The sequence below is a fragment of the Xyrauchen texanus genome, chromosome 3 (assembly GCF_025860055.1).
Source record: "Xyrauchen texanus isolate HMW12.3.18 chromosome 3, RBS_HiC_50CHRs, whole genome shotgun sequence".
NCBI classification, from domain to species: domain Eukaryota; kingdom Metazoa; phylum Chordata; class Actinopteri; order Cypriniformes; family Catostomidae; genus Xyrauchen; species Xyrauchen texanus.
Genome location: NC_068278.1, coordinates 20,419,354 through 20,446,317, shown reverse-complemented (window position 1 = coordinate 20,446,317; position 26,964 = coordinate 20,419,354). Strand labels below are relative to the sequence as shown.

Genomic DNA, 26,964 nt, shown 5'->3' with positions numbered 1-26,964 from the left:
GTCCAGATTCTTCTTTAAGGTATAATCGGTTGTCCAAGTGCCGCTATGCTAGATGTGTCCTGTCCGTATAGGCTTATGGTATATAAAAAAAAAAACATACTTTGAAAGAGTGAAGGCTAGGGTATGTTTAGTTTTTTTCACGTTTCTGTTTTGACTGCGACCCCGTACGGACACATTCGATGTATGTGCACTATGACTGTTGTGATTATTTTCAGGACAATCAATGGCAGGTGCTTACACAGATGCAGACTTTTTCGCATGATATGAAATATTGGGCTGCATGCGGACTGTACAGTACATCCTGATTGTGCAATTGATGAAATGTACGTCACATGCACTGTGTGCGAGACATACAGTAGCAGCACAAAAAGTAGGCTATACTTTGGCCTTCGGCTAGGGCCCTATGAAATCTGAGTTTGTTTTTGAAATGCCAATTTATTTTTCCCAAAGTCTGTGTTTCTGTTTTATTTTAATCTGAACTCCCTGTTTAAAAGATACATTAAATGACATTAAATGAGATACAGAACAATTTATTTGCAACGATTGCATTATTATTTAGCATGTGCTGCATACTTCAAGGTTAATGCGTGTGCTGCTTTTTGTCATCTACACACAGAGAACTCGTGATGATTATGACGAGGTGTTATAAGTGCATGAGCACTTTAGGCCGGCTTTATACATTCACATTTCATGTGCAGCACGTGCAGACTGGCTTCCACTGGATTCCTTGTTTTCTGCATCACAGAAATCATAGGCCCTTACCTTGGTCATTTCATCTGTGTGCGAGACGGAATGACCATAAACCAGTGAGGGTACTTAATATGAAAGTGTTTTTATTAGTGTGAATGCATAAGATCAGATCAAGTCAGTTATTATAAAATGATTATTCAAAGCATGAGAAAGTACTTTCTTCACATTTCAGCTGAGCTACTTGTCTCGAATTGCACGAGAACTGCAAATATCCATGAGGTTGTTTAATTGGAGGTGCACCACACCAAAATACCTCTCAAAGCTATATATGATGTGTTTTTCCATCTCCGTTGCACTTGTCTTCATTGTCAACAGCAGTTGCCAGTTTCTTCAGTCAAGGGCCATTTTCTGCCTTTTATCTTAAACAGCATTTACCACATTCCTAAAAAGCCACAGTCAAGGAGGTTAAAATAAATGGTCTGAAGTGCTGAGGAACCTGCCTTTTCTACTGATGAAGTTATGCTAGAGGCGATTGTGCCATTTAATTTGTGTTAACAGATCGAACTGCTTTCTGAACAGCTTTGACAAGAATCTGGTTTTGACTTCAAAGTAAATCCAGATAATCTGTGATATTCTGCTTTCTTTTCAGGGTTGAGAAGGAAGGGATGTTTAGTGAACATTGCTTTTCAAGAATGGTAAAACTAGGCTATATCTACCACTACCATACTGCGTTTTGTGTTCCCTTGTCTCGCTTTGTGAGAAACAACCTGAATGTGTATGAAATGTTGGCCGTTTTTGCTATAGATTAAGCAGAGCACCTGTGTTCCATATGTTGCAGCTATATCTTTATCTCTTTTCTATATGCTGCACCTGCATGATAATAGCTATGTTTCCATCCAAGTTGTGAATTTAATTTATGTGAAAAACCTTAATATCGTAAAAACAATGAGCGAATAAAGGTGCATTTCCATCCCTTGTGTTCAAACGAACAAAATTGTCAAAATGTGTGTGTGTTTCTCCCTCCTTATGTTTTTGCCATGCAGATCTTTTATATCTTTTTTCAAAAATGTCAATAAACCGTCTCTTCGACTTATTTGTGACTTATTGTTTTTATGCGCATCTTGTATTCCTAATAAATTAAATAGTAGTTTATCCAGTAAATGTGTTTCCATTATAGTTTATGCCCATTTCTTCTTCCATCCATCCATCGTCAACCGCTTATCCTGTGTACAGGGTCGCGGGGGGCTGGAGCCTATCCCAGCTCCATTTCTTCTTATTGAATAAAAAAAATCTATCCACCTAATGCTAGCGTATAAGCTTTTTATGCACATTTTGGAGGTGATTCGCATCTTGGTATTTCCATCCAGCAGTTTTTATGCGATATCCCAAAATGTGCATAAAAATATGTGGATGGAAAGTCATGCTAATGTTGGCCCCAAAACACACTCTTTAGAAATGGGGCCCATCTCCTTAGGTGCAAAAAATTAAGACAATTTATTAGTTATATTGTGAGTCAACATGCACAATTATTTTCAATTCTGACATTTGTCTGACATTGATTATCACATCTTCTATAGGATGGCATTCCCTGTAGATATGCTGACAACTGTGGACCATGAGTCCTTAGAAATGGCAGCAAAGGACTACATGTCTCAGCTCCTCTACAGAAACACTGATGAGACTGAGTACCTCAGCCTACCTGATTCCAAACAAGTAAGAAAAAAAAATGGTTTCTTTAATGTCTGACCTCTTTAAATGGCAAATGAAGTTTCAGAATTAAGATATTTTTGTAAATGTTGCTTTGAACAATGCAGAAACATGCATCTTTTCTTTTATCTGTTATTCAAAGGAATATTATTTTTCAACAATATTTTGATATTATTTTATTTATGTATTTTATTTTTCTTTTGGTGACAGATACAGATTGGACTCTGCAATGTAAGTTTTGTTCCTCTCTATGGAGCAGATTCTAAAGAAAAGGTCCTTGGTTTGTTCTCACCAGATAACAATTTTATAGGTAACTTGGTCCCAATATACTGTATGAAAACCTGAACCATTTAATCATTTTGTTTTAGTATTAGTAAATTGATTAATGTTTATTCATTTCAAGACGAAGATTTTCTTTTACAATAAAACTTTGTTGTTGTTGCAGTTGAAGGGCTTTATTTGGTGGGTAGGTGGTGGACAGTTGAAGATATCCTTAAAACAGCTGACCTCTCAAGAACAGGTCTGATCAAGGTACGTTTTTGCTTTCTTTTGACTCATCTCATTTGTGTGCACGATGCTTCTTTTGTGATTATCGGTTGTATAATTGTTTAACGATGCAACAATACTAGTATCATGTATATCCTAGGTCAGCACCCTTGGGGAGAGGGTAGTCCTGTATGTTCTCAACAGATTTGTGTACAGAGCCAAGGAGAAAAGCATTGAAGATGTTCCCTTTCTCTGTCATTGTGAGCATGAAACTGCAAAAATACTATGGAAGGATGGTGAGGCCATCGGTTTTTACTCAGTCAAACCTAAAGGTAATGAAAATTTATTTAAAAAAATCATAAACAATTCCAGATTTGTTGGTTTTAACATTCTTAAAATATAAAATATTATTACTTCATTATCTATCGAACAGGGAGCTTGTGCAGTAACTTCTTGACACAGTGCTATCAGCTTCCTATCATGGACACAATATTTGTCAGGAAGTGTCACCGTGGCAATGGTCATGGCTTACAAATCCTGGAAGACTTTGTTGGTAGTTTCAGAAAGGAGAACCTGGGGTTAAAATTCCCTCTTTCAAAGGCTATGTATAAAGGTAAAGCAACAGACCTACATTTTGTGTAGAAATGTTTCCTCACTTTTCACATGTTTTGTAGCTTAAACTCACCCCCCGCCCCTTTTTTTTTAATTTTTTTTTTTAAATTTTATATACAGTGTGTGCAAAGTACTTCAGTATGTATCCAGGAGACAAGGAGCTTCTTTGGGAAGTAGACGGCATTGGAGGCCCTTTCCAGAGAACTTTAATAGACAGCAACCTACAGAAGTTGAAGCTAAAAGGTAAGGAAAATATAGGCATTAGCTTTAACGGATTGCCATGTCTATTTTATTTAATTTCAGTCGTATTTTATTAACAGAGATGGACGATGTTGTGAGTAAATTGAATTTTGAGGAAGATAACATCAGTGCTCCTGTGGAAATAGAGGTTACAAAGATTCAAGAAACCATTGAATACACAATGGAGATTGTGGTGTGTGAATATTTAACTCTGTTACCTTTTTTAGTAATTATTGTTTGTTTGTTTGCTTATTAAGTAACCTCTTAATTTAACTTCCAAATTATAGGAGGACACCATCACAAAAGTCACCAAAGGTATGCAGTTTTGGTTTATCATTAAATTGCTCCAAAAAAGTTGTTCCAACTAAATCTCAATGTCCTTTTCTCTTATTACAGTGGTAGATGACATACCTGTCACAAGACGTGGGAGAAGCAGCAACCTGAAACGCAGAGGAATCAGAGAAAATTCAGAGGAGAGGCTATCAAAGAACATAATCAGGTAACACATGATTTTGCCACAAAACATAACCTAGTGTTTTATTTCAGTTCCTGATTAATGTAGACATGTCTCACAAAGGGTGGAAGACATTGAGGCTGGGGTTGATAGCCCGACTGAGGTGGTGACTGAAGAAAAACCTGATAACAGCACTTTTAATGTAAAAGAATCAGAAGCTGTACTCAAGGTATGTAGTCAAGCATTGCATCAAACAAATACATCCATTGTTCATGTTTGTTTCATAACCAAACAGCTAGAACAGTATGGTTACATAATTTGTTTTATTTTGTAGTTTTTCACATTAATTGACATCTTTATTTTGGCAGAGTACAACAGTCTCCATAATCGCAGCTGTGACAAAAACTTCAGAACTTAGAGATTCACAAAAAGAAGAAGAGGAACAGGAAATTGGAAAAGAGGTCATTTTGGAGACAGTTGAGGATATTTTTGAAAGGCCTGCAATAGACTTAGTTAAAGGTATATCAGAGAAAGGTCTTGAAAATAAAGAGGAGACCCCAGTTACCCACTTAACCATAGTTGGGGAAATAAAGAGTCGAGGAGGCAGTGAAGAGGTACAGGAAATGATTAATAAAGAGCACACTCTGGAAATACAAGGAGCCACTATTGGGTCTTTTGACCAACACCATCCTCGGTCTGTGTTGGATGTAGAAATTGTCAAAATGAGTACAGGAATTGAAGAGGAGCAAAAAGAGAATTTAGAAAACTCCAAAGAGGGCAAGGAAGATGAACCTGTGTGTGAGGTAGAGGAGGAAATAAAAGAAATGTTGGATGAACCTGAAAATGCAAATGGAAAAGAGAGTGAGAATATACAGGAGATTGTGGATATTGTTACACATATTGAGAAGATTGTGGAAGAGGAGGAAATGCACACAGAAGAAACTGAAAATAAAAATATTGATAAAGCAGACATTATTCCTGAAGCATTAACAGCAGAAAATACCGTTCTTGAGCAGACAGAGACTGCTAAACCAACAGAAAAAGAACAAGCTCACTGGGATGTGGAAAATAGGGAGGAGATAGAAAAAACAGAACTGGATGAGGTTTTGGAAGAAAGTGCTAAGGACCTCAGTGAGGAAACAGAAGAAAACCAAGATGACAATATGGGTTCAGAGGCATGTGAAGCAAAGGATGTAGACAAAGTTCTTCAAAAGTCTTTGGAAGACAAACACCAGAAAGAACTGGTGGCAGAAAAAGAATCTGTGAAAAAGACCCCTTTTACTAAAGAAATCCCATGTGACAAACCAGAACACAGTGATACAGAACAGGCCTTCTCCAATATAAAATCAGCTCAGAAGACAATTTCAGTGATAACTCCTTCAAGGAGATCCAAAAGACTTAGACATCAGCCTGCTGACACAGAAAGAGAGCTCAAAAGGACGGTGAAGTATTTTAAGACTACACAATACAGCAAAGCAATGATGCAAGAAGAGAATACCATAGAAACAATTGATGAACTTGTGGATAATGATTCTGAGGTTAAAGAAGAGACACAAGAACCTCAAGTTGAGGTTGAGGAATGCAAAGAAAATGACAAACTTAAAGTATCTACAGTAGAAGCCGAAGTCACAGATTTTAAGGAAACCGCAGCTGCTGAACCTGAGGTGTCTGAAGTAGTGAAAGGGGCAGAAATAGAGAGTCAAAGGGAAGCACCACAACAGTCAACTGTAGATCCTGCTGAGATACAGGAAGAAAACATGGTACCTGAAGAGGATTTGGAGAAAGAGGGGAATGGCACCATGATGTCGACATTGCGTAAAACCAAAGTTGTGCTTTTAGATATGAATATACTGTCTCCTAAAGAGGCAGGTGAGAGTCATACTATAAAGGAGACATTACATATTCAGGAGAAAAAAGAATCAGACAAAGTGTTGGGTATTATTGAAGAAGATGGAAAGAAGCAGACAGTGTCTCAGCTTAAAACATCTGAGGAACAAGCAGCTGAGGAAATTGTGAGAATGGAGGAACAAGAAGGTACTTTGGAGAAACCCATGGAAGAAACAGCCAGTACTTCTATAAAAGAAGGATATGAGTTGGTACATGATGCCAACAGAATTCCAGGACAATCAACTGCAGACAAAGAGCAAGGGGGTGGGCCAGAACCAGAAACTACAGAGCTCTTTTATCCAAGCCAAGCTGAGAAACAAGAACAGAAAACAGACACTGAACAAGAGGATGAGCAGGACTCAGGAAAGGATTCAGATGAGGCAGACAAGTTGTTTCTGAAATGTAAAGAAGCTCAAAAAAGAAGACCAGCTAACACCCCAAGGAGATCCAAAAGACTTGGAGATCAAACTATCGACCCTGGGGTGACAGTCAGACGTTTTAGGAGTACAAAAAAAGCTGCAGTGATCAGCCCTCTTAGGAGATCTACACAAAGCAAATCAGTGATTCAGCAAGTAGAAACATTTATGTCACAAGTAGAAAATAGGGAAGAGGCAGAACTCCAGAATTATGAAAACACTGTGAGTGATGCAGAGGATGCAGGTCCAGAGGAGCCTGAAAAGACAAACACTAATGTTGAGGAAACAACTGCTGTTGATCCTGCGAGTTCTGAAATTATGAAAGGTGCTAAAATTGATGATATAGATAAAGAACAACCAATTGTAGAGTCTACTGAGGAGGAACAACTTTTAGAAACAGAACCTGCTGAGGATGTAGAGAAAGAAGAGGACAGCTCCCCTGTAATAATACTGCAGAATGCCACAGTAATGCTTGTGGATGTAAACAAACTTTCACAGAAATTAAAAGTAAATAGCGAGACTGCATTGGCAGTGGAACTGACAGTGGATAAGTCTGCTAATGTTGAACCTGAGCAGTTCAGCATGGAATCAGAACAGGACAAACAACTAAAAGACGTAGACACAGAGGAAGCAACTGAAAAGATGCCAGAGGAAGAGAAAATGGAGGAACAAAACACAGTTAATGAGCAGAATGAACCAGATAAACAAGACATGATATTTAAAGATCAAAAGCCAGTGGAAGAAGGGGTCCTTGAAAAAAAGATGACTGAAGATTTGGATGATGGTCAAAATGATATAAAGGAGACAGAGATTATAGATGAATATAAAGCAGTCATAGATGAGGTTGTGGAGGAAGCCATAACATCTGGAGAGCAGCCAGACACAATGTCAGCAGAGGAAAGCGCTAAAAATGAAAACATTCTGAATGAAGATGAAGAGATGACCAGTCTTGCTCCGGGGAAAGCTGTCCAGGAAATTGAGGAAGAGGAGGCACCAGTCTACACAGAGAGAATTCTCAGACGAAGAACTGTAAGAGTTCAATCTCCACCGAGAAGGAAATCTAAACGTTTACAAAAAAAGGATTCTGAGTCAGATGTTGAAATTCAGGAAAGCCTCACAGTGAGGAGCAAAGATGAAATTGAAACAGAAAAAGGAGATGAAGAAATTGATCAATTGATGGAAAACCAGGAAGCATATTTAACTGAAACAATGAGAACAGTTGAGGAGAAGGAGGAGGCCCCTAAAATAGGATGGGTAGAAGCCAATTTAGTGCAACAGGAAAATGAGCCATTTGTTGACAATGAAACTTCAGAGACAGAAAGACCCACTGAGATGGATGAAGCTACAATGGTTGGAATGGAAAGGTTCACAAGGAGAAGCCTTAGGCTCAGTGCAAAACCAGTTATATCTTCACCAAGATCAACATCTCAATGTCTCCACACACAAAAATTGGAGCCAGTAGAAGTAAACATGAGTGGAAAAGAACATGATAAAATCTCAGCAACAACAGAAGAGTCTGTGAATATCAGTATGCCCATTATTACAATGGAGCCAAATGTTAAAATTCTTGATGAAATTGTAAACACAAATGTTGAGGAAACAACAGCTTTTGATCCTGAGGTTTCTGTACTGCTGAAAGGTGTGAAAATTGATGATGAAGATAAAGTACCACAACTTGTAGAGGTTACTGAGAAGGAGATCCCACTTGTAGAAACTGCACCTGATAAGAATGTAGAGAACGAGGATGACACCACTCCAGTAAGCAAAATGCAAAATATCACAGTAAAGCTTATGGATGTGAACAAACATTTCCAAAAAACAGAGGGGAATAGTAAGACTGCAGAGGAACTAGTGCTTTCTCAGAGAGAAGAAGAACTGGATAATTCAGCCAATAGTGAACATGAGCAGAGCAACGTGGAATCAGAAGTGGACAAACAACAAGAAGTTTTAGAAAAAGAACAAGACACTGAAAAGACGCCAGAGGAAGTTGTCCTTGAAACAAAGAAGACTGAAAATTTCGAAGAAGGTCAAAATGATGTAAAGGAGATTGTAGATGAATATAAAGCAGTCTTAGATGAGGATCCAGATGCAATAGAAGACAGACCAAATATAATTCAGGAGATAGCCAACTATCAAGATACTGTTTTGAAAGAAAAACAAAACGACAGTAGCATGGCAGGAGAGATGATAGAAGACAAAAAGGCCATAATGCCAGCTGAGAACATTGCGGTGGAAAGCACTAAAAATGAAAACATTCAGAATGAGGATGAAGAGACAGTAAGAGTTAAATCTCCACCTAGAAGATCTAAACGTATACAAAAACAGGAGTCTAAGGAAGATGTTGAAACACAGGAAAGCCACACAGTGGGGAGCATGGGTAAAACTGATACAGTCCCAATACCGGAAAAGAGAGTTAAAGAAATGGATCAAGAAGTGGACAAGATGGACAACAAGAAAATCCATTTAACTGAAACAAAAGAAACCGATGAGGAGGATGCAGCTCCTGAAATGAGCAGAGAAGAAGCTAATTTAGAGCAACAGGAAAACAAACCTTCTAAAACTTATGAGACAAAAACTAATATAATTGAAAATGAAAATCTAGTGGAATTGGTTGTAGAGGAAGGAGTTCAAGATAAAGACAAAGTGCAGGAAAACACAAACCTTAACACAGAACAAAAGGATAATATTCAGGATAAAGAAGAAAACCAAATAAGAACAAGCTCAATGGAAGAGGATTCCACTAACCAAAAAGCTGTGTCACAGGAGGAAAACCTAGAGGAAACCAATCAGAATGAAACACCAGCTGCCCTGGAGAAAGCTGCTTTAGAAAGCTCAGATGAAAAAGCACCTCTCATTACAAGAAAAAATCTCAGATGTAGAACGGTAACAGTCGAGTCGACACCAAGAAGAAAATCTAAACAGCAACACAGACAAGAGGTGGAGCCCGAGAAAGAAGCAACAAGTGACAGATGTGGAAATGAAAAAAACTCTGCAATGGAGGAAGCAGCCAACAATTTAAATGTTAATACAGAGAAGGAGAATGAGCCATTGAATGATAACGTTGAGGAGGAAGGTAATGAAATCCTGGTTGAGAGCATGAACCGTGTCATTCAGGAGGAGGCACAAGGAGAGCCTGATGAAGAAGAATTAGGGAATGCACAGAAGGACACAGAACTGAACCACGCTCAAGAGGAATGTCTTGACAGAGATGATTTGCAGAAGCCCAAGGAACAGGAGGTGTCCAGTGTTCAAGAGGAAAAAATTTATTTCCAAGAGTCTTCATCAGTCACAGAAGGCATGCAAGGAAGTTCTTCTGAATTGGAGGAAACTGTGGTGGAAAAGAGAGTCCTGAGAAAAAGAAGAACAGTTGAAGCAACTGCTCAAAGGAAATCTAAACATCTTCGCATACAAGAGCAAGATGAAGGTAGTGAGCATGTAGAGGAGCCACTTAATAGACCGACTGAATGCGCAGACTCAGAAGGGATTGTTAAAAACGATGTTGAGTTGAAGTCAGATGTACAAACTGCAATGGTTTTTGAGGAAAAAGTGGAGGAGAGTAATTTGAGTGAAGAAACACCACAACAAATGCCGAAAGATGGGAGAAAATCAGATGGATACCATAATAAACAAGAAGATGGTTCCAAAGAAACAGATGTAGGAGAATCTGTGGAGGGTCAGAAATGTGAAACTGAGGTCAAGGAGCAAAATAACAAGAAAGTAGAGGTGACAGATAAAACAAATGAGAAGGAAGAACATGAGGAGAAAGAGCAAGATCATGAGTCTAATTTAAATGCGGGCTTTACTTTAGAGTTTGAGGAAGAGGAAAAACCTGATCAAGAAGGAAACATAGCAGATAAACAGAGCCAAGTTGTCATTGAGGTTCCAAAAGAAATATCCACATCTGAGAAAAGTGAAGAACATATCTCCGATGACGATGAGAATGAAATTGTCATGGAAACGCATGTTCCTCAGAGAACCTCATCGGCCACAGCTTTAACCACACGAAGATCAATGAGACTTCAAAACCATGAAAATAAAAAGCATAATAAGGAAGATGAATCAGATTCTGAGGAGTCAAAGAGAGAAGTACAACAAGCAATTGAACAGACACCTCAGAGAAAAAGAAAAGCCATAGCTGATGCAACACCTGCTCGCAGATCAAAACGCCATGAAAGGGGAAATATTGCTTAGTGCATTATTCAATCTTTTTTAGTACACAACCTCCTATGCCAGTGATTCCCAATCCTGTTCCTGGAGATCCCCCAACACTACACATTTTGAATATCTCCCTAATCAAACACACCTGATTCAACTCATCAGCTTGTTAGTGGAGACTCTAAGACCTGAATTGGTTGAAAATGTGCAGTGTTGGGGGGCCTCCAGGAACAGGGTTGGTAACCAGGGGTGGAAAGAGTACTGAAAAATAATACTCAAGTAAAAGTACTGCAATATCTTAAGAAAAAATTGTATGAGTAAAAGTACCTGTCCTAAAAACTACTCAAGTAAGGGTAAAAGAGTAGCTAATTTACAAGTACTCATGAGTAGTGGGTATCGAGTACTGAGTTGCGGAGCTATGCCCCTTTATAATAAAAACTCTATGCTGCAATTTAAAAATGTTGCACACATACTGTAATTTACATTCCCTTTCATGGCTGTTTACCAGAAACAATAAAAAATATAGTTATTTTACAGGTGTTTGTGACTGACAACTTTTAAAATACATCACTTATCTATGATACTGTAAACACTACATTAATCTGATGGGAAAGAAATAAAAGGGTGACATGATTACAGAAACAAAGATGAAACATTTTCAAATATCATAATGTATGAAACAATTCATCAGTTTAAAATCAGTTTATGTGTAGGGTCTAAATTTCCCTTAATGCCGACAGAGCGTTATTGTTGTGCATAAAACATGTTCAAACAATGCAAGGAATGCTATTTTTTTTATGAAAACCCACAAAAAAGAAGGTCACTTGGTGCGTTATGTCCCGTACAATAGAGGGGGTAGAGCAGTTGTTTGGTACAGGGGCCACATCAGGCTTCAAAGGAATAATTCACACAAAAATTAAAATGATCTCATCATTTACACACCCTAATGCCATCTCGGATGTGTATGACTTTTTCTTCAGCAGAAAGCAAATTAAGATTTTTTAGAAGAATATTTCAGCTCTTTTGGTCCATACAATGCAAGAGAATGGGTGCCAAAATTCTGAAGCTACAAAAATCACAAGTCAGCATACAAGTAGTCTAATCCATGTGACTCCAGAGGTTAAATGTTTTCAGAAGAAATATGATTGATGTGGTGAGAAACGGATCAAATAAATTGTCCTCCCTGTTCAGTCAATCTCCACTTTAACTTTCTTCTTTTGTTTTTGGTGATTTGCTTTCTTCATGCATATCGCCATCTACTGGGCAGGGAGACTTAATATTGATCTTTTTCTCACCCACACCTATCATATCACTTCAGAAGTCATGGATTTAACCACTGGAGTCATATGAATTATGTTTATGCTACATGTATGTGCTTTGTGGAGCGTCACAATGTTGGCAACCATTCACTTGTATTGTACACTCTCTACATCAGGGGTCGGTGTTATTAAAAAATCTAACAATATTATTACATTTATTCTATTACATGAATACTTTTAAAGCTACTCAAGTTATTCAGCCAAAAGTAGTGAGTGGTTTTCTCATTTCCTTGTTATTGATGTGTAATTATTAGCCTTTATATGACATAGCCTACTAGACAGTGCTCAATTTGGTTACATGTACACTTCAGATCCAACATTTTGATGCAAATACGATTTTTATCAGACCAAACCGACTGTGTTTACATTAATGTCTCACGGAATTATAAAGTGTATTTGATCATTTAGGGCTGAACCTGTAATAGCACTCAAACATTAGCGCCTGTCAATCAAACAGTATGCAGCTACAGACGTCAGGATATAAAAAATCAATCTTTTATATTTTATCTAGATCAACCAACCAGTGGTTGTCTTGCTATTGCAGTCGATGTAATGAACACCCCTGTTCTAGATGTAGATCATAGGCTAAGTATAGAAAATTACATTAAAGTTCATCATCGATATCGCGGACATCTCTCTTTTTTTTTCAGATAAACATCAAGATCATTATATTGCCCAGCCCTATTGATAACATTACCTTAATCTCTCACAGCAACCATATAATCTCAGTGATAGAAATATGAAATTTACCTCTATGTTTCTTCAAGGCAGGATTAATGCTGATATCTGGCTTAAGCAAGTTAAACTCACATGACACAATCAAGCAATTGGCCTTTTTCACAGCAAAAATCCCTTTCAGGTGTGGCCGAGCTGTTCAGATGTAAACTGTGCTTGAACAAATGGCACCAGATCTGCAGCTGCCATTCAAGTTTTTTATGTGTGATTTGATTTGATGTAAGTCACAAGACTCTCCCTAGCAAATCATGTTGATGGATAAAAATAAAATCAGGACAGGGAAGTAGCAAACACAGACAGGGGGAAAATAGCGCATTAAAAGTACATTTACAGCACTTAAAATGAACTCAAGTAAAAGTATCAAAAAATGTAACAATTCTTGTGCAAAAGTAGTTAATTACAGTAATGTGAGTATTTGTAATTCATTACTTTACACCCCTGTTGTAACCACTGTCCTATGCATTGCTTAAGGGACCAAAATTCAGAAATTCAAATCATATGTGTAGTTTTATATTATTCCATTTTTATATGCAAAATAACACAAATAATATTTTTCTGAAGTATTTCAGATTTTTATAAAACAATACTTGTTTGTCAAAATGAGGATTTATTGGAATATTAAATGTTTTATATAGCAAATTCAAGTAAATGAATTCACATGTAGAAAGGGGTGTAGATTTGGCTTGAACATTTACATGTTTCCATTGATTATACTTGTACTTGCTTCTTTTGATTATTATTTGGGGGGTTGTTGTGAGTTTGGTGAAGTTTGTTTATTTTTACACTCCATTCTTAGCGGTGAAGGTAATGTAGCTTCATGTTCCACTTATATTCATATTAAATGCAGAAAGAATTTTTTTTTTTTTTTTAACCACTGTGATTTCTTTGTTGTGAAAATATTTTTCTGAACTGTGATTGGGCCATTGTATTTCTTAAATGTTTAAATAAACCTGAAGTCATCTGAACTCATTTGTGTGAATTGTGTCTTCACACACAGCATTTCAGAATCAGAAGGAGCTTTATTGCCAAGTATGCTCACACATACAAGGAATGTCTTGGTGACAGGAGCTTCCAGTGCACAACAATACAAAAACAGCAGCAAGACATAGATAATAACAAAACAATTATTATACATATATGTACATACACAAACCTTCATACACATATGTGGCAAAAATTTGGCATAATGTTGATTCCCACAAAAAAAATATTTTTTTTATTTAAATAAAGTTACAAATCTGGGTTACAGACCCCTTTTCCACCTGGTATTAGATGTGTTATGTACAACGGATTGGCCACATTCACTTCCATTGTAAGCACCTCACTGTAACCCTTTATAGGCTATATATATATATATATATATATATATATATATATATATATATATATATATATATATATATATATATATATACATATATATATATATATATGCATACATGCATGCATACAAAGAGAGACGAGTTTAAATGTATTTTTTATGATAATCAACATCATGCCACAAATACAATTAAATAAAGTAAATTCCCTTCAAGTCATGGATGGGCGGATTAATACAAAAGTATCGATACTTCCGATACTGATGTGGTATCAACAATATCGATCCTCACGTAAAATTATCGATTCTGAAGTTTTTTTTAACTAGTGATCTTATTATTTAAATAATATGAATATTAATCCATCTCATAAGCTTCGAAGTGGAAAAAAATATATATGAGCGAATTGCATAGCACCGGAACTATTTCCTTCCGCTCATCGTGACGCGCAGAAGTATAAAATACACTATCAGTCACAGACAGCACTCACTCCTTTATTCATAGTGCTCGTTCAAAGAGGGTGCTGTGTTTCCCTGAAGCAATGACAGAAAAACCGCATCTGGGGTTATTCACACCAAATAATGACAACCCTACTCATAACATGTATTATAATGGGCTTGTGTGACCTTTTTACAGGCTTGTTTAAATGCAGAGGTGTTAAAACATTGATAATGATCTTTAATCGTCGTTAATAAATAACACCCTTATGAAATCCATGCATTTAATGTATTGATATTTTATTAAACGTGACCACGACTGTAGTAACCATGTTTTTCTTTTTTTTTTTTTTTTGGCAGTAACCAAGGATTTGAAACAATTAAGCATGGTTTTACTACAGCATTAGCCTACTGTAGTGTCCATATTGTAACTAGGTTTTAGTAATAGTAAACATATAATAATACCTATGGTTAATTTTGAGGTTTTATATGTTGCTCATACTTGCTAATTTTTAAAAGGTAAACAAAGCAGCCTAATAATTTTCTGCTTAGACATAAATTCAAGACACCAACTTATTCAGTACAAGGTGTTTCATAGACTGCACTACAATAAATTATATCCTTCTGTCTCTCCTGTATGTGATAAGTGTAAAGCTGCCAAGGGTACCCTGGCACACCTTTTTTGGTTCTGCGCACAAATTCAGAGTTTTTGGTTAGAAATATTCCAGTTTTTTTCCAAGGTCTGACTGGCTAACTAGACTCACTTCTTCGTTTATTATTTATTTATTTAAGATTTGTAACAATCACTTTCCGTAACTATTGTGATTACACTTTGTAGGAGAGGTTGGCCTTGTATATCGTCATCCCCCCTTTCTTATTTTTGTGTTTCATTTTACATATTGTACAGATTTCTGTTATATGAAGGGTCTCTTTGTCTGTTATTGTCTGTTTTTGATGTTTGAAAACCATAATAAAAATAATATTCATAATAACAATAATACAAAAATTCAATAATAATTTATAATATAATTGTATCCAAATAATTCGTAAAAATTAAATGTATTAGAGGTATGTGGCTGTGACAGCTATTGCACTTGTGACCAGACTGAATGGCATTCAGTTTCCTAAAGCTATTGTGTAAGTGTTTATTTAGCTAATAGAATAATAACAATTAATAATAATAATTGGTGAATAAAAAAATATATATTCACATCATGCTTTGTATGACAGGTTCGATAAGAACTATTATGGGCAGTTTCTATCTCTATACATGAAACAAGTGTTTTCATTGATGAGAATGGTCCACCATTTGGCCACGCGATTCTAGCTTTAGGAGGTGAGAAAATGGATAAATAAATATATATATTTTCAAAGCAAGCCGCATAAACTACATTTACTAGTGCTTATTTTGTATCTGTGTAGCCTATTTAGGAGGATTCGATGACAACTTTGTTTGCAATAGAATTGGAGCTGATCAGTTTAAACAAAGTTATTATTACAAGTTATAATATCCTTTATTAATTGCTTTTATCCTACACATTTTTTCGTCCATTGTACAATACACCAGTAATGTTCCTTTTGGAGCCTTTTGTTTGCCACTTTGTTATCTTCTGGTGGTAAACTCGGATATTCACACTTCTCAGCGTTAGGGGCATCCGTGCTCCTCCTCATATTTATATATTTTACCATTTCATTCTCTGAAAACTGTTTTTCCTGCCTCTGAATTACACAATATGTGAAAGTGTATGAATTGGGATGTTCTTGTTGAATGCTTTCATTTTGTTTTTACAGAAAATTCCTTGATTGTGCAATCACGCTTCATGCTGCTGGAGTCTTTATGAATCTTTTTCTTGCTGCTATAGCTGTGCTTTCCTACATGCAGTTCCACAAACCAACCAAGTGAGAGTTATACGTTATATGCTTTGTGATTCTCTGATCTGGTTTGTATTGTCATGCTCCTGTGACTATAATGCTGATCTTTACCACTATTTTATGGTCACAAGTGTACTTTTTATTCTTCTAGTTCATCATTTAGATGGTTTTGGCTCGTGATCTCTGGGGTCAGTTGTGCTTTTGGAATTGGGTATGTACAGTAAAAAAAAAAAGGTTATTTTTTTAAACATTATTTTTGTCCCAATACATCAAAAGTGATGTTATGCTATCGCAACATAAACCAAAAATAATTTTTAGTCACCCAAAAATGAAAATGATCTCATCATTTACTCACCCTCATGCCATCCCAGATGTGTGTGACTTTCTTTCTTCTGCGGAACACAAATTAAGATTTTTAAAATAATATTTCAACTATGTAGGTCTATACAATGCAAGTGAATGGTGACCAAAATTGTTAAATTCCAAAAGCACATAAAGGCAGCATGAAAGTACTCCATGTGACTCCACTGGTTTAATCCATGTCTTCAGAAGTGATATGATAGGTGTGGGTGAGAAACAGATTTTGTACTATAAATCTCCACTTTTTTCTTTTGTTTTTGGTGACTCACATTCTTTGTGCATATCGCCACCTACTAGGCAGGGAGAAAAATGTATAATGAAAAATGGCTTAAATATTGATCTGTTTCTCACTTATCATATAGAATCTGAATATATAAATGTAACCACTGGAGTCATATGGATTACTTTTATGCTGCCTTGATGTGATTTTTGGTGTTTAAAAATGTTGGTTACCATTCACTTGCATTGTATGGACCTACAGAGCTGACATATTCTTCTAAAAAATCTTGTTTGTGTTCATCAGAAGAAAGAAAGTCACACACATCTGGGAGTAAATAATGAGAGAGCATTATAATTTTGGGGTAAACTATTCCTTTATGAGAGCACTTTTAACTGCTTTACCAATTAAATCCAAGTTGTGCAGTATATTCAATGACTAATGTTACGTTCCAGAACGTTACTTGTTTTGTGATATGTTGGGTGCATATATGTTTGTCTGTCTGTGTTGTGTTCTGCTCCTCTAGGATGCACTGTTGCAAATCAACCTGCTTGAGTCTTCAGATTGGCACCTGTGGCCTTGTGCTCTGTAATAAAGGCTAACCAGTTTGGAGATACGAGAAAGACATTTACTACCATCTCTCTTGCTGAGTCCCTTTCCTCTTGTCCCAGATGGCTGTATAGTTTCTCCCTGTGTTATATTCCGTGTGGGGTATTGTAGTTTTGTGTGAAGCTGTTGTAAGTGAGTCATGTTGCAGTGATTGCAGATGGACATTCACTGTTACCCCTGAGAGCAGGGCGTGTTGTAAAATCTAGTGATTCTTTATTTAATTAGTTATTTTAGGTAACAGTAGGGAGGTGGGCGCCAATTATTTTGTATATATTTTTCTCCTGTTTATGGTTGGAGAGGGACTTAGGTTTAGTATTGTCTTTTATTTGCATCTTTGTTTTGTATTTAGATAATTTAGTTGAGTAACACAAGTAGAATTGCTTTGTTTGTTATTTTGGCATTGCCCCCTCCTGAAGTTAATTTATTGCTTCCTTGTATGATTCCTAAGTTTCTGTTCCTAAAATAAATCTGTTTTATTGATCTAATAAATTGTGTGTCCAATAGTGCTGGGATGGTGAAACAGGGGCTCGGCAATGCTAGCTAAGTAACATTAACCTTATTAAATCATTTAGTATTCTTAATTTTAAACTTTTTCCCCTCTACCCTAGACGGGAGAATGTAACACTAATACAATTTTTTTTTTTTGAGGCTCAGTTACTCCTCATGGTTTATTTTATTTGTCTTATTTTTCAGAGTAATGTACATGGGTATGATTACATACTGTTCACTGCTGGGCATGGCAGCTGTACACACCTGGCAACTTATTGGAGATTGAACAGTAAGCACTGAAAGTAATACAGTAGTTCCAAAGTATTGTATGACACTTTCAGGGTTTGGTATGACTGTAAATGTTTACTTTGTCTCTGTGTGAAGGGCAAAGTAGTAGTTCAAGATTTGGTTCACTTCCTAGTGTTTGTGGTGATACCTGTTATTCTGTAGCTTGGATCTTTCCATGTAAATCTTACCCTGCTGTACCACAGCAGACCACATGACCAAATAGTGAGCAGTGCTTTTCAAGCAAGCCTAGAGGTACATCTATTTCTTCTATTACATATAAATATATTGCACTACAGTTACTGTAATCCTGCTTGCTTTGTACAATTCCAATTTATTTACTTATTTATTTAATTTATTACAAGTTTTGGCAAATTATATTGCTAAGAGATTTATATTCGTTAGCTGCTCAGACTAATGAAAGGAATATTCTGGGATCATTACAAATTAAGCTCAATCGACAGCACTTGTGGCATAATATTGATTACCAAAAAAATTATAAAACAAATTGACTTGCCCTCCTGTTCTTAAAAATAAAGTAACAATTCTGGATTCTAGTGAGGCACATACAATGGGAGCCAATCAGTAAACGTTAAAATACTCACTGTTTAACAAGTTTAGCCACAAGATATAAACAATATGTGTGTTAAAATTATAAAATTCACTTCCATTGTAAATGCCTCACTTAAAAAAAAAAATGTGATGAGTCGAAATTTGTTTTTGTGATTATCAAAAACTGTTGATTTATTTTTACTTGTATAGAACACAGAATATTCCTTTAAAGCAGTATAAGCAATAACTTGACTGTGCTTTGTTTTCAAGGCATGATGTTGCAGCCCCAATGAGTCCTCACTTGCAGGAAGTGTCTGGTTACATTGACTTTAACCTGTCTATGCCAGCACAGAATCTTTGGAGAGTAGTAAGACTTCAGACCCACAGCTCTATATAATATGTTAATATTTGTACATGACTAAAGCTGCCTATAGAGTACATTCTGTTCATTGCACTGCAGGACATATTGAACAGGGAGTCTGATTGAGAAATCTGGAAGACGATTTTATAAGAAGTGCAACTAGTCCATGTCAACACATCTGCTGTTCTCAAGGTTTGTACATAATTACAATGTGTTACAGGGATATGTCTATATCAGTAAATCAGAAGTTTTATTGTTTTATTTACTGCTCTGTAATGTTTTACAGCTCAGTGGAGCTTCTCTGCCAGAGTGGGATTTCAGACAGCTGGAGGTGGTTGGAGATAAGATGTATAAAGTCTACCAGCAGAGCGGCATATGGATTGTGGAGGAGCACAGCTATGGCAGAAGTATGAATACTTCTATATAGTTTCAATATTGCTGATGTCTGCTTTTTTATTAAACTGAACATATCCGCAGGTCAGGAACAGAGGGAAAGGGAGTTGAAGTCACCTACTGATAGTGACATCACTAGAAACCTCACTTTCATGGCCAAATTTCTCAAGCTGCAGGTGAATATTATATATTACACGGTCTCTCATGTTGATCACTAATGCTTGAAAAGCTGTTCAGAGCCCCATGACAATGAATACATGTATACAATGATGTGTTTGAGTAAACGTGGAGGATGCTGACAGTAAAGAACGAGGAGTCTGAGCACAAATATAGTTCATCACCTCTTGAATGGCTCACCATGGACACCAACTTTGCATACTGGCTTCATGATTGATGCAAAAAGAGTGTAAGAGTAATCTACCATTTTTACTTTAATACAGGCACAAATTCAATTGTTAGGGAATATTGTAACTTACCAGCTCAAACCTTGCACTGGTTGTATACTGTCTACTTTTTTTAACCTACCTACTAAGACGAAGAAGGAAAATTTAGGACATTAGGCACAGGGTAAGTGCTTGGAACAACACAAATGTTGATCTTATGAAAGTTTTAATTTTCAGTTTATAAAGAAATTCAGAAAACTGTTGGAAAATTGAACAGCAAATTAAACTATATGTATGCATTTTCTGTGAGTGTAAAATGTGAGTGGTGTTCTCTATGAAATTATGATTCCTATGTACAGGTGAAACTCGAAAAATTAGAATATCGTGCAAAAGTTCATTAATTTCAGTAATTCAACTTAAAAGGTGAAACTAATATATTATATAGACTCATTACAAGCAAAGTAAGATATTTCAAGCCTTTATTTGATATAATTTTGATGATTATGGCTTACAGCTTATGAAAACCCCAAATTCAGAATCTCAGAAAATTAGAATATTACATGAAATCAATAAAAAAAGGATTTTAAATACAGAAATGTCGGCCCTCTGAAAAGTATAATCATGCATATGTACTCAGTACTTGGTTTGGGCCCCTTTTGCATTAATTACTGCCTCAATGCGGCGTGGCATGGATGCTATCATCCTGTGGCACTGCTGAGGTGTTATGGAAGACCAAGATGCTTCAATAGCGGCCTTCAGCTCTTCTGCATTGTTTGGTCTCATGTCTCTCATCTTTCTCTTGGCAATGCCCCATAGATTCTCTATGGGGTTCAGGTCAGGCGAGTTTGCTGGCCAATCAAGCACAGTAATACCATGGTCATTGAACCAGGTTTTGGTACTTTTGGCAGTGTGGGCAGGTGCCAAGTCCTGCTGGAAAATGAAGTCAGCATCTCCATAAAGCTTGTCTGCTGAAGGAAGCATGAAGTGCTCTAAAATGTCCCGGTAGACGGCTGCGTTGACTCTGGACTTAATAAAGTGGACCAACACCAGCCAATGACATGGCTCCCCAAACCAACACAGACTGTGGAAACTTCACACTGGACTTCAAGCATCTTGGATTGTGTGCCTCTCCATTCTTCCTCCAGACTCTGGGACCTTGGTTTCCAAATGAGATGCAAAATTTGCTCTCATCAGAAAAGAGGACTTTGGACCACTGAGCAACATACCAGTTCTTTTTTTCTTTAGCCCAGGTAAGACGTTTGACATTTGAAGCACATGTCCAGGACCCATCTGTGTGTGGTGGCTCTTGATGCAGTAACTCCAGCCTCAGTCCACTCCTTGTGAAGCTCCCCCACACATTTGAATGGCCTTTTCCTGACAATCCTCTCCAGGCTACGGTCATCCCTGCTGCTTGTGCACCTTTTTCTTCCACACTTTTCCCTTCCACTTAACTTTCTATTAATGTGCTTTGATACAGCACTTTGAGAACATCCAACTTCTTTTGCAATTACCTTTTGAGGCTTTCCCTCCTTGTGGAGGGTGTCAATGATGGTTTTCTGCACAACTGTCAGGTCAGCAGTCTTCCCCATGATTGTGAATTCAACTGAACCAGACTGAGAGACCATTTAAAGGCTCAGGAACCCTTTGCAGGTGTTTAGCTGATTAGAGTGTGACACTTTGAGCCTACAATACTGAACCTTTTCACAATATTCTAATTTTCTGAGATTCTGAATTTGGGGTTTTCATAAGCTGTAAGCCATAATCATCAAAATTATATCAAATAAAGGCTTGAAATATCTTACTTTGCTTGTAATGAGTCTATATAATATATTAGTTTCACCTTTTAAGTTGAATTACTGAAATTAATGAACTTTTGCACGATATTCTAATTTTTCGAGTTTCACCTGTATGGTGCGGGTCCCTCCTCCAATGTATGTCTGGATTTTTTAACCTGTTTTATTGTCGGCCAGACGAAAGTAATACGTATCTTAGAAAATCTTAAAAACACTCTCCTTAATAAGCTGCACAATTCAAGGTATCATTCGTGTCAGTTACCATACGTGACAAAGTTTAAAGGGGTCATGTCATGAGAAATCACATTTTCTTTGATCTTTTGACATAGAAGAGGTCATTGTAATATAAAAAACATACTGTCAATTTCACTACTCAAAACTTTCTCCTCACTGCAAAAAGAGTATTTGTTGAATCTAAGCTGCCAAAACAACTCGTTCTCCACAAACACACATCAAGCATACTTTACCTTATCACTTCCAGCCAGGTCAGTCAAGAACAGAGAGCCAATCATAAAAGTGGGCATACTGTCAAGTCTTAAAGAAGCATCACCGAAACCGAGCATTTCTGACAGAGGGTCAGAATGAGGGTGAAAAATGGTCATGTTTTTCAAATATATGACTGTTTTTATGTGCAAAAAAGTACTAAAATTTACAAGTGAACCTCAAGGGACATATTAAAACATTAAGAAAAGGCATGTGATGGCCCCTTTAATACTAAGAAATTTGTCTGAGCAGTATTAATAGTGATGCTTACCTTAGAAAGCACCACTAATTAACTTTGTCTTCTCTTATTTTGACACTTGGGAAAAGCTGATTCTGGCTGGCGTAGTTTGCTTTGGAGGCTGGGCAGTTAATTGCCTGCCATTCTTCCTAATGGATTAGAGTTTCTGTACCACTATCTTTCAGCACTCACCTTCAAGATCTTGCAGATACCTATTGTAGCTCACCTGTCCACCCATGTATTAAGGTAAGAGAAACATGATATATTCTGTCCATCAGTTTGTAACTATATCATTGAAGTAATTGAATAAATTCTCATATCTTAAATAATCTAAATGTATCTTTTGAAATATCTTCCACTTCATAAAATATATGGATTCAAAACATCAAACAGTTTTTGTCAGCAGAATAAAAATCTCTCCTGGCTCATGTCTTTATATGATGTTGTTTCTCAGATACCCTGCTCAACGGAAAGCCTTTGGTGGTGTTATTTTCGCAGTCTTTTTGTTCAATATATGTGTCCTACCGTAACTTGAATCCTCTCACTTATGGTCAGCCAGCATTAACATCAGACGAGCTAGCTGCACTGTGCTGAAGAGACAGCTGGGATATTCTCCTATGAAGACGCAGACACCAAAATATCCCTATGGTTTCTGGAAGAATGGGACCTTCCATCCTTGTATGATGAAATTAATGCTAAAGTCACTGCCTTCGGTGGTGGGGAGTTCCAGAGAACTGTGAAGCAAAATTCCTAGTGTCTTGTGCCCAAACATGTGATACAATTTTTTAAATTCTCTACAATGAGAACTCTTGCTGATTAAGACTTGTAAACCCAAATGGACTGTTAGTCACTATTTTAGTGCTCAATTTATCATGCTCTTATGTTTACATGTTATGCTGTTTCTATGACAGGTTTATTGTATTATTGTTTTAGGGACTTGTTACACTAATAACATATGTTGAATGACTTTGCAATTGTAATTTTTTTATTAATCCATGCACAACACTAATCAAAGAAACCTGAAGAGTATAGAATACTCTGTTAATCAAGTTAAGTATGTAATTGTTCCAATTGGTCTATTTGACTGCAATGACCACAAGGAAACAGTCCAGTTGAGTGGAGAGAACCATGTTCAGTGATTCAACTGTTCACGTATGGTCCATTAACACCTCATAGTGTTACTTTTCCCTTAAGGATGTTTGATGCCTCAAGTTGCTGTCCAGAATGTCACTGTTTGTAAGTGTCACTCAGAGCTGAGTGAAGCGAGAGTTTTCAGCTGGTTCTGCCAGTGATCGTGCCACTGCCGCAGTTGTTTCTCCTGAGCTTTATATTCTCTGTCTGCTCTCTCCAGCTCCTCCTTGACCCTCTGGCGATAGTGCTGGGGACACATAAACACAGTTCTATGCTCTAACTCTAACTGCAAACTAATTTATGCTTTTTGTAGCCCTAAAAAGCTTCTTGTTTAAGCTATTGTTGGTAACACTAGTAAATAAGTCTTATATTTATGGTGGTTGTATTTTTATACTGTTGCGCTGATCAGTCTAAACCAATTTACTCTGGAACAAATTGTTTAGAAGTACATTAACTCATTTTAAAAGAAGTATCTCACCTCATGCACTGCATCTCGCACCTCAATTGTCCTAATATGTCCTAGTGTGGTTTTAGCAGTTGTGATGATGGCCGTTTCTCGTGATTGTTTATCAAAAGACCATTCATCAGTGGATCCAAAGTAACAAATGCCTGACCATGTTCTACAAAAAAAACATTGCAGTTCAGCATTTAACATATACAAATATCAACACTACATCATTCAACATTCACAATCATTTTCCACTATTTAAGGGATAGTTCACCCAAAGATAAAAAATTATGTGACTGCCTCAGTCACCTTTGCTGTCATTGTATTGAAAGTAAATGGTGACTTCAGGCTAGCATTTTGCCTAACTTTAATGTGTTTAGTGGAACAAAGAAAGTCATGCAGGTTTGGAACAAAATGAGGGTTAGTAAATGATTCAGTGGTGCTTGAAAGATTTAATATATTCCTGAGTATGTGAACCCTTTGGAATTACCTGCATTATGTATATATTTATCTTAAAATCTGGTTTGATTTTTTGCTTTGAAATAAAAGCACTCAAACATTTTGAGTTTGCTATTCACAAAAAGCATCTGCTGACGTTGAACATGCCTCGCAAAAAAGAGATCTCAGACAACCTACAATCAAGAATGGTTGCTTTGCATGAAGCTGGAAAGGGTTACAAAGTTATCTCGAATAGCTTAGATATTCATCTGTCCATAGTTAGACAAATGGTCTATAAATGGGTATGATTTATTACTGTGGCTACTGTCCCTAGAAGTGGCCGTCCAACCAAGATGACCCAAAAGGCACACTGCAGAATGCTCAGTGAGGGGAAAAAACACCCCTAGAGTGACCGCTTAAGACTTGAAGGAATCATTTGAACCGGTTAACATCTATGTTTATGAGTCTACTATACAGAAAACATTGAACAGATGTGTAAATGGCAGGACACCATGTAGGAAGCCACTGCTTTCAAACAAGAACAATGCAGCACGCCTGAAGTTTGCCAAAGATCACCTTGACACTCCACAATGCTACTGGGTAAATGTTTTGTGGACTGATTAAACTAAGATTGACTTGTTTGGGAAGAACATGCAGCACTACATATGGTGTAAAAAGGGCACCGCATACCAACATGAAAACATCATCCCGACGGTGGAGGGAGCATCATGATTTGGGAATGCTTTAGGGCATGGACTGCTTGCCATCATCGAGGGAAAAATGTATTCACAAGTTTATCAAGATATCCTACATGATAATGTCAGAGTAGCTGTGCACCAGCTGAAGCTCAGTCAAAGTTAGGTGATGCAGCAGGACAATGACCCTAAACACTGAAGTAAATTCACTACAGAATGGCTTCAAAAAAGAAATGGTGCCTTTTGGAGTGGCCCAGACAGAACCCCGACCTTAACCCAATAGAGATGCTGCAGAATGGATCCATTCACACCAGACATCATAAGAATATGTCTGAGCTGAAGCAGCTCTGAAGGAAGAATGGTCAAAAATTCCTTTTGAACGTTGTGCAGGTTTAATCCGCAGCTATTGAAAATGCTTGAATGAGATTATTGCTGCCTAAGGAGGATCGACCCGTTTTAAATCCAAGGGTTACTTTATCCATGGGCTGTGTTCCATAAAGACTTGAAAGACTATAATTGGTTGTGTGTTGCTTAAGCACCATTGTTTTTGTCTATACTTGTGACTTTGATGAAGATGAGATCACATTTTAGTCCAATTAACACCGAAAACCAGCTAATTCCAAAGGGTTCACATACTTTTTCTTGCCACTGTATATACAGTATTTTCCACACCTGCTATTTCTCTGTATTAGAGTATTGCTCTTCTCTTCTTCCTGCAAAAAGTCTGCTTGTTTCTGGCGGACGAGCGTAGTAATATTCTCCCTCTTTTGTTCAGCTTCTGCTTTTCCAAAAGACATTCAAGTACATTTTCATTTCAAACTTATACTTTGCCATCTTCTCCACACCACTAGTTCTACTTACGGCCCGCTTGAACATCATGGATAGTGATAAGGTTGTCTAACTGGAAGAGCAAGGCCTCAGCCAACCTGGCAAGAGCAGTGACAAATTCTTCTGCGTTTTTGTGGACAGAGACCTGTCCAAAACAAGAGGATCAAGTGTAATTCCCTGTGTTTCTTTTACAGCAAAAACAACCAAATTAGAGAAGCAGATACCTGAACTTCCTGTCTGGTATTGTGGATAGATTGTCTTTGCTTTTTCTGTCTCTCTTCCTCAGCCACAATCAGCTGCTTAAGTTCTCTCTCACAGGCTGGGTGGCTCAGACGCACTTTCAACTGATTATTGTGCTCTTTCTTTGAAAACAAGGCAGGAAACAGCAAACATCAGTAGAATATTATTTATGAAATTGCTAGGACTGGATACTTAAAATAAATAAAAATGGCATTGTATTAGACACAAAATATCAATCCATGTGACATTTGCTAAAATTAACCTCCCTATTCTTAGACATTTTTTCCCTTACTTTTATCTAACTGGTCCCAATGTCATTTTTAGTGGATGTATAAAACAGTGTTATTATAGTATTTTTGTATTTATTTATTTTGTATTTTTATATTATTTAAAATATTTGTTTGATAATTACAGTTTTAGTATTTTATTGTTTATTTGGTTTTTTTTTTGTTGTTGTTGTTGTTGTTGTTGTAGTTCTTATTTGTTTTATTACATAAAAATATTTCTATTTAGTTATTATGATTATCATTATTATTTATGTATTCATTTATTTCAGTTTTATTCATTTTAGTTTTAGGGATTGGCTAATGTATGAAGTACTTCAGTTGACAGTACAAATTGAATAAAACTTAATTTATGGCACACTTCAGGTTGCTATGTTAAGCTTACTAAAATAGTTTATTTCTTTAACAGTG

General features: G+C 36.7%; 2 protein-coding genes and 1 pseudogene across 2 annotated transcripts in view; 2 read left to right on the top strand and 1 right to left on the bottom strand.

Annotated features, from left to right (window-relative positions):
- The window catches only part of LOC127624387 (titin homolog), a 17,761-nt gene extending 4,103 nt beyond the window's left edge, over nt 1-13,658 (top strand). Inside the window, exons 2-12 of the mRNA XM_052099197.1 lie at nt 2,268-2,403; nt 2,608-2,707; nt 2,843-2,928; nt 3,044-3,215; nt 3,317-3,496; nt 3,616-3,738; nt 3,816-3,928; nt 4,023-4,050; nt 4,132-4,234; nt 4,313-4,418; nt 4,558-13,658. Coding sequence (XP_051955157.1) covers nt 2,269-2,403; nt 2,608-2,707; nt 2,843-2,928; nt 3,044-3,215; nt 3,317-3,496; nt 3,616-3,738; nt 3,816-3,928; nt 4,023-4,050; nt 4,132-4,234; nt 4,313-4,418; nt 4,558-10,683 — 7,272 coding nt within the window. The 5' untranslated portion in view covers nt 2,268 and the 3' untranslated portion in view covers nt 10,684-13,658. The remainder of the gene's footprint in view (nt 1-2,267; nt 2,404-2,607; nt 2,708-2,842; nt 2,929-3,043; nt 3,216-3,316; nt 3,497-3,615; nt 3,739-3,815; nt 3,929-4,022; nt 4,051-4,131; nt 4,235-4,312; nt 4,419-4,557) is intronic.
- On the top strand, nt 11,030-23,173 carry LOC127624380 (protein O-mannosyl-transferase 1-like; annotated as a pseudogene).
- Nucleotides 22,953-26,964, bottom strand: part of ccdc180 (coiled-coil domain containing 180) — a 21,228-nt gene continuing 17,216 nt past the window's right edge. The window contains exons 33-37 of the mRNA XM_052099171.1: nt 26,254-26,391; nt 26,063-26,174; nt 25,874-25,979; nt 24,099-24,240; nt 22,953-23,867 (exon numbers count right to left, since the gene is read on the bottom strand). Coding sequence (XP_051955131.1) covers nt 23,733-23,867; nt 24,099-24,240; nt 25,874-25,979; nt 26,063-26,174; nt 26,254-26,391 — 633 coding nt within the window. The 3' untranslated portion in view covers nt 22,953-23,732. The remainder of the gene's footprint in view (nt 23,868-24,098; nt 24,241-25,873; nt 25,980-26,062; nt 26,175-26,253; nt 26,392-26,964) is intronic.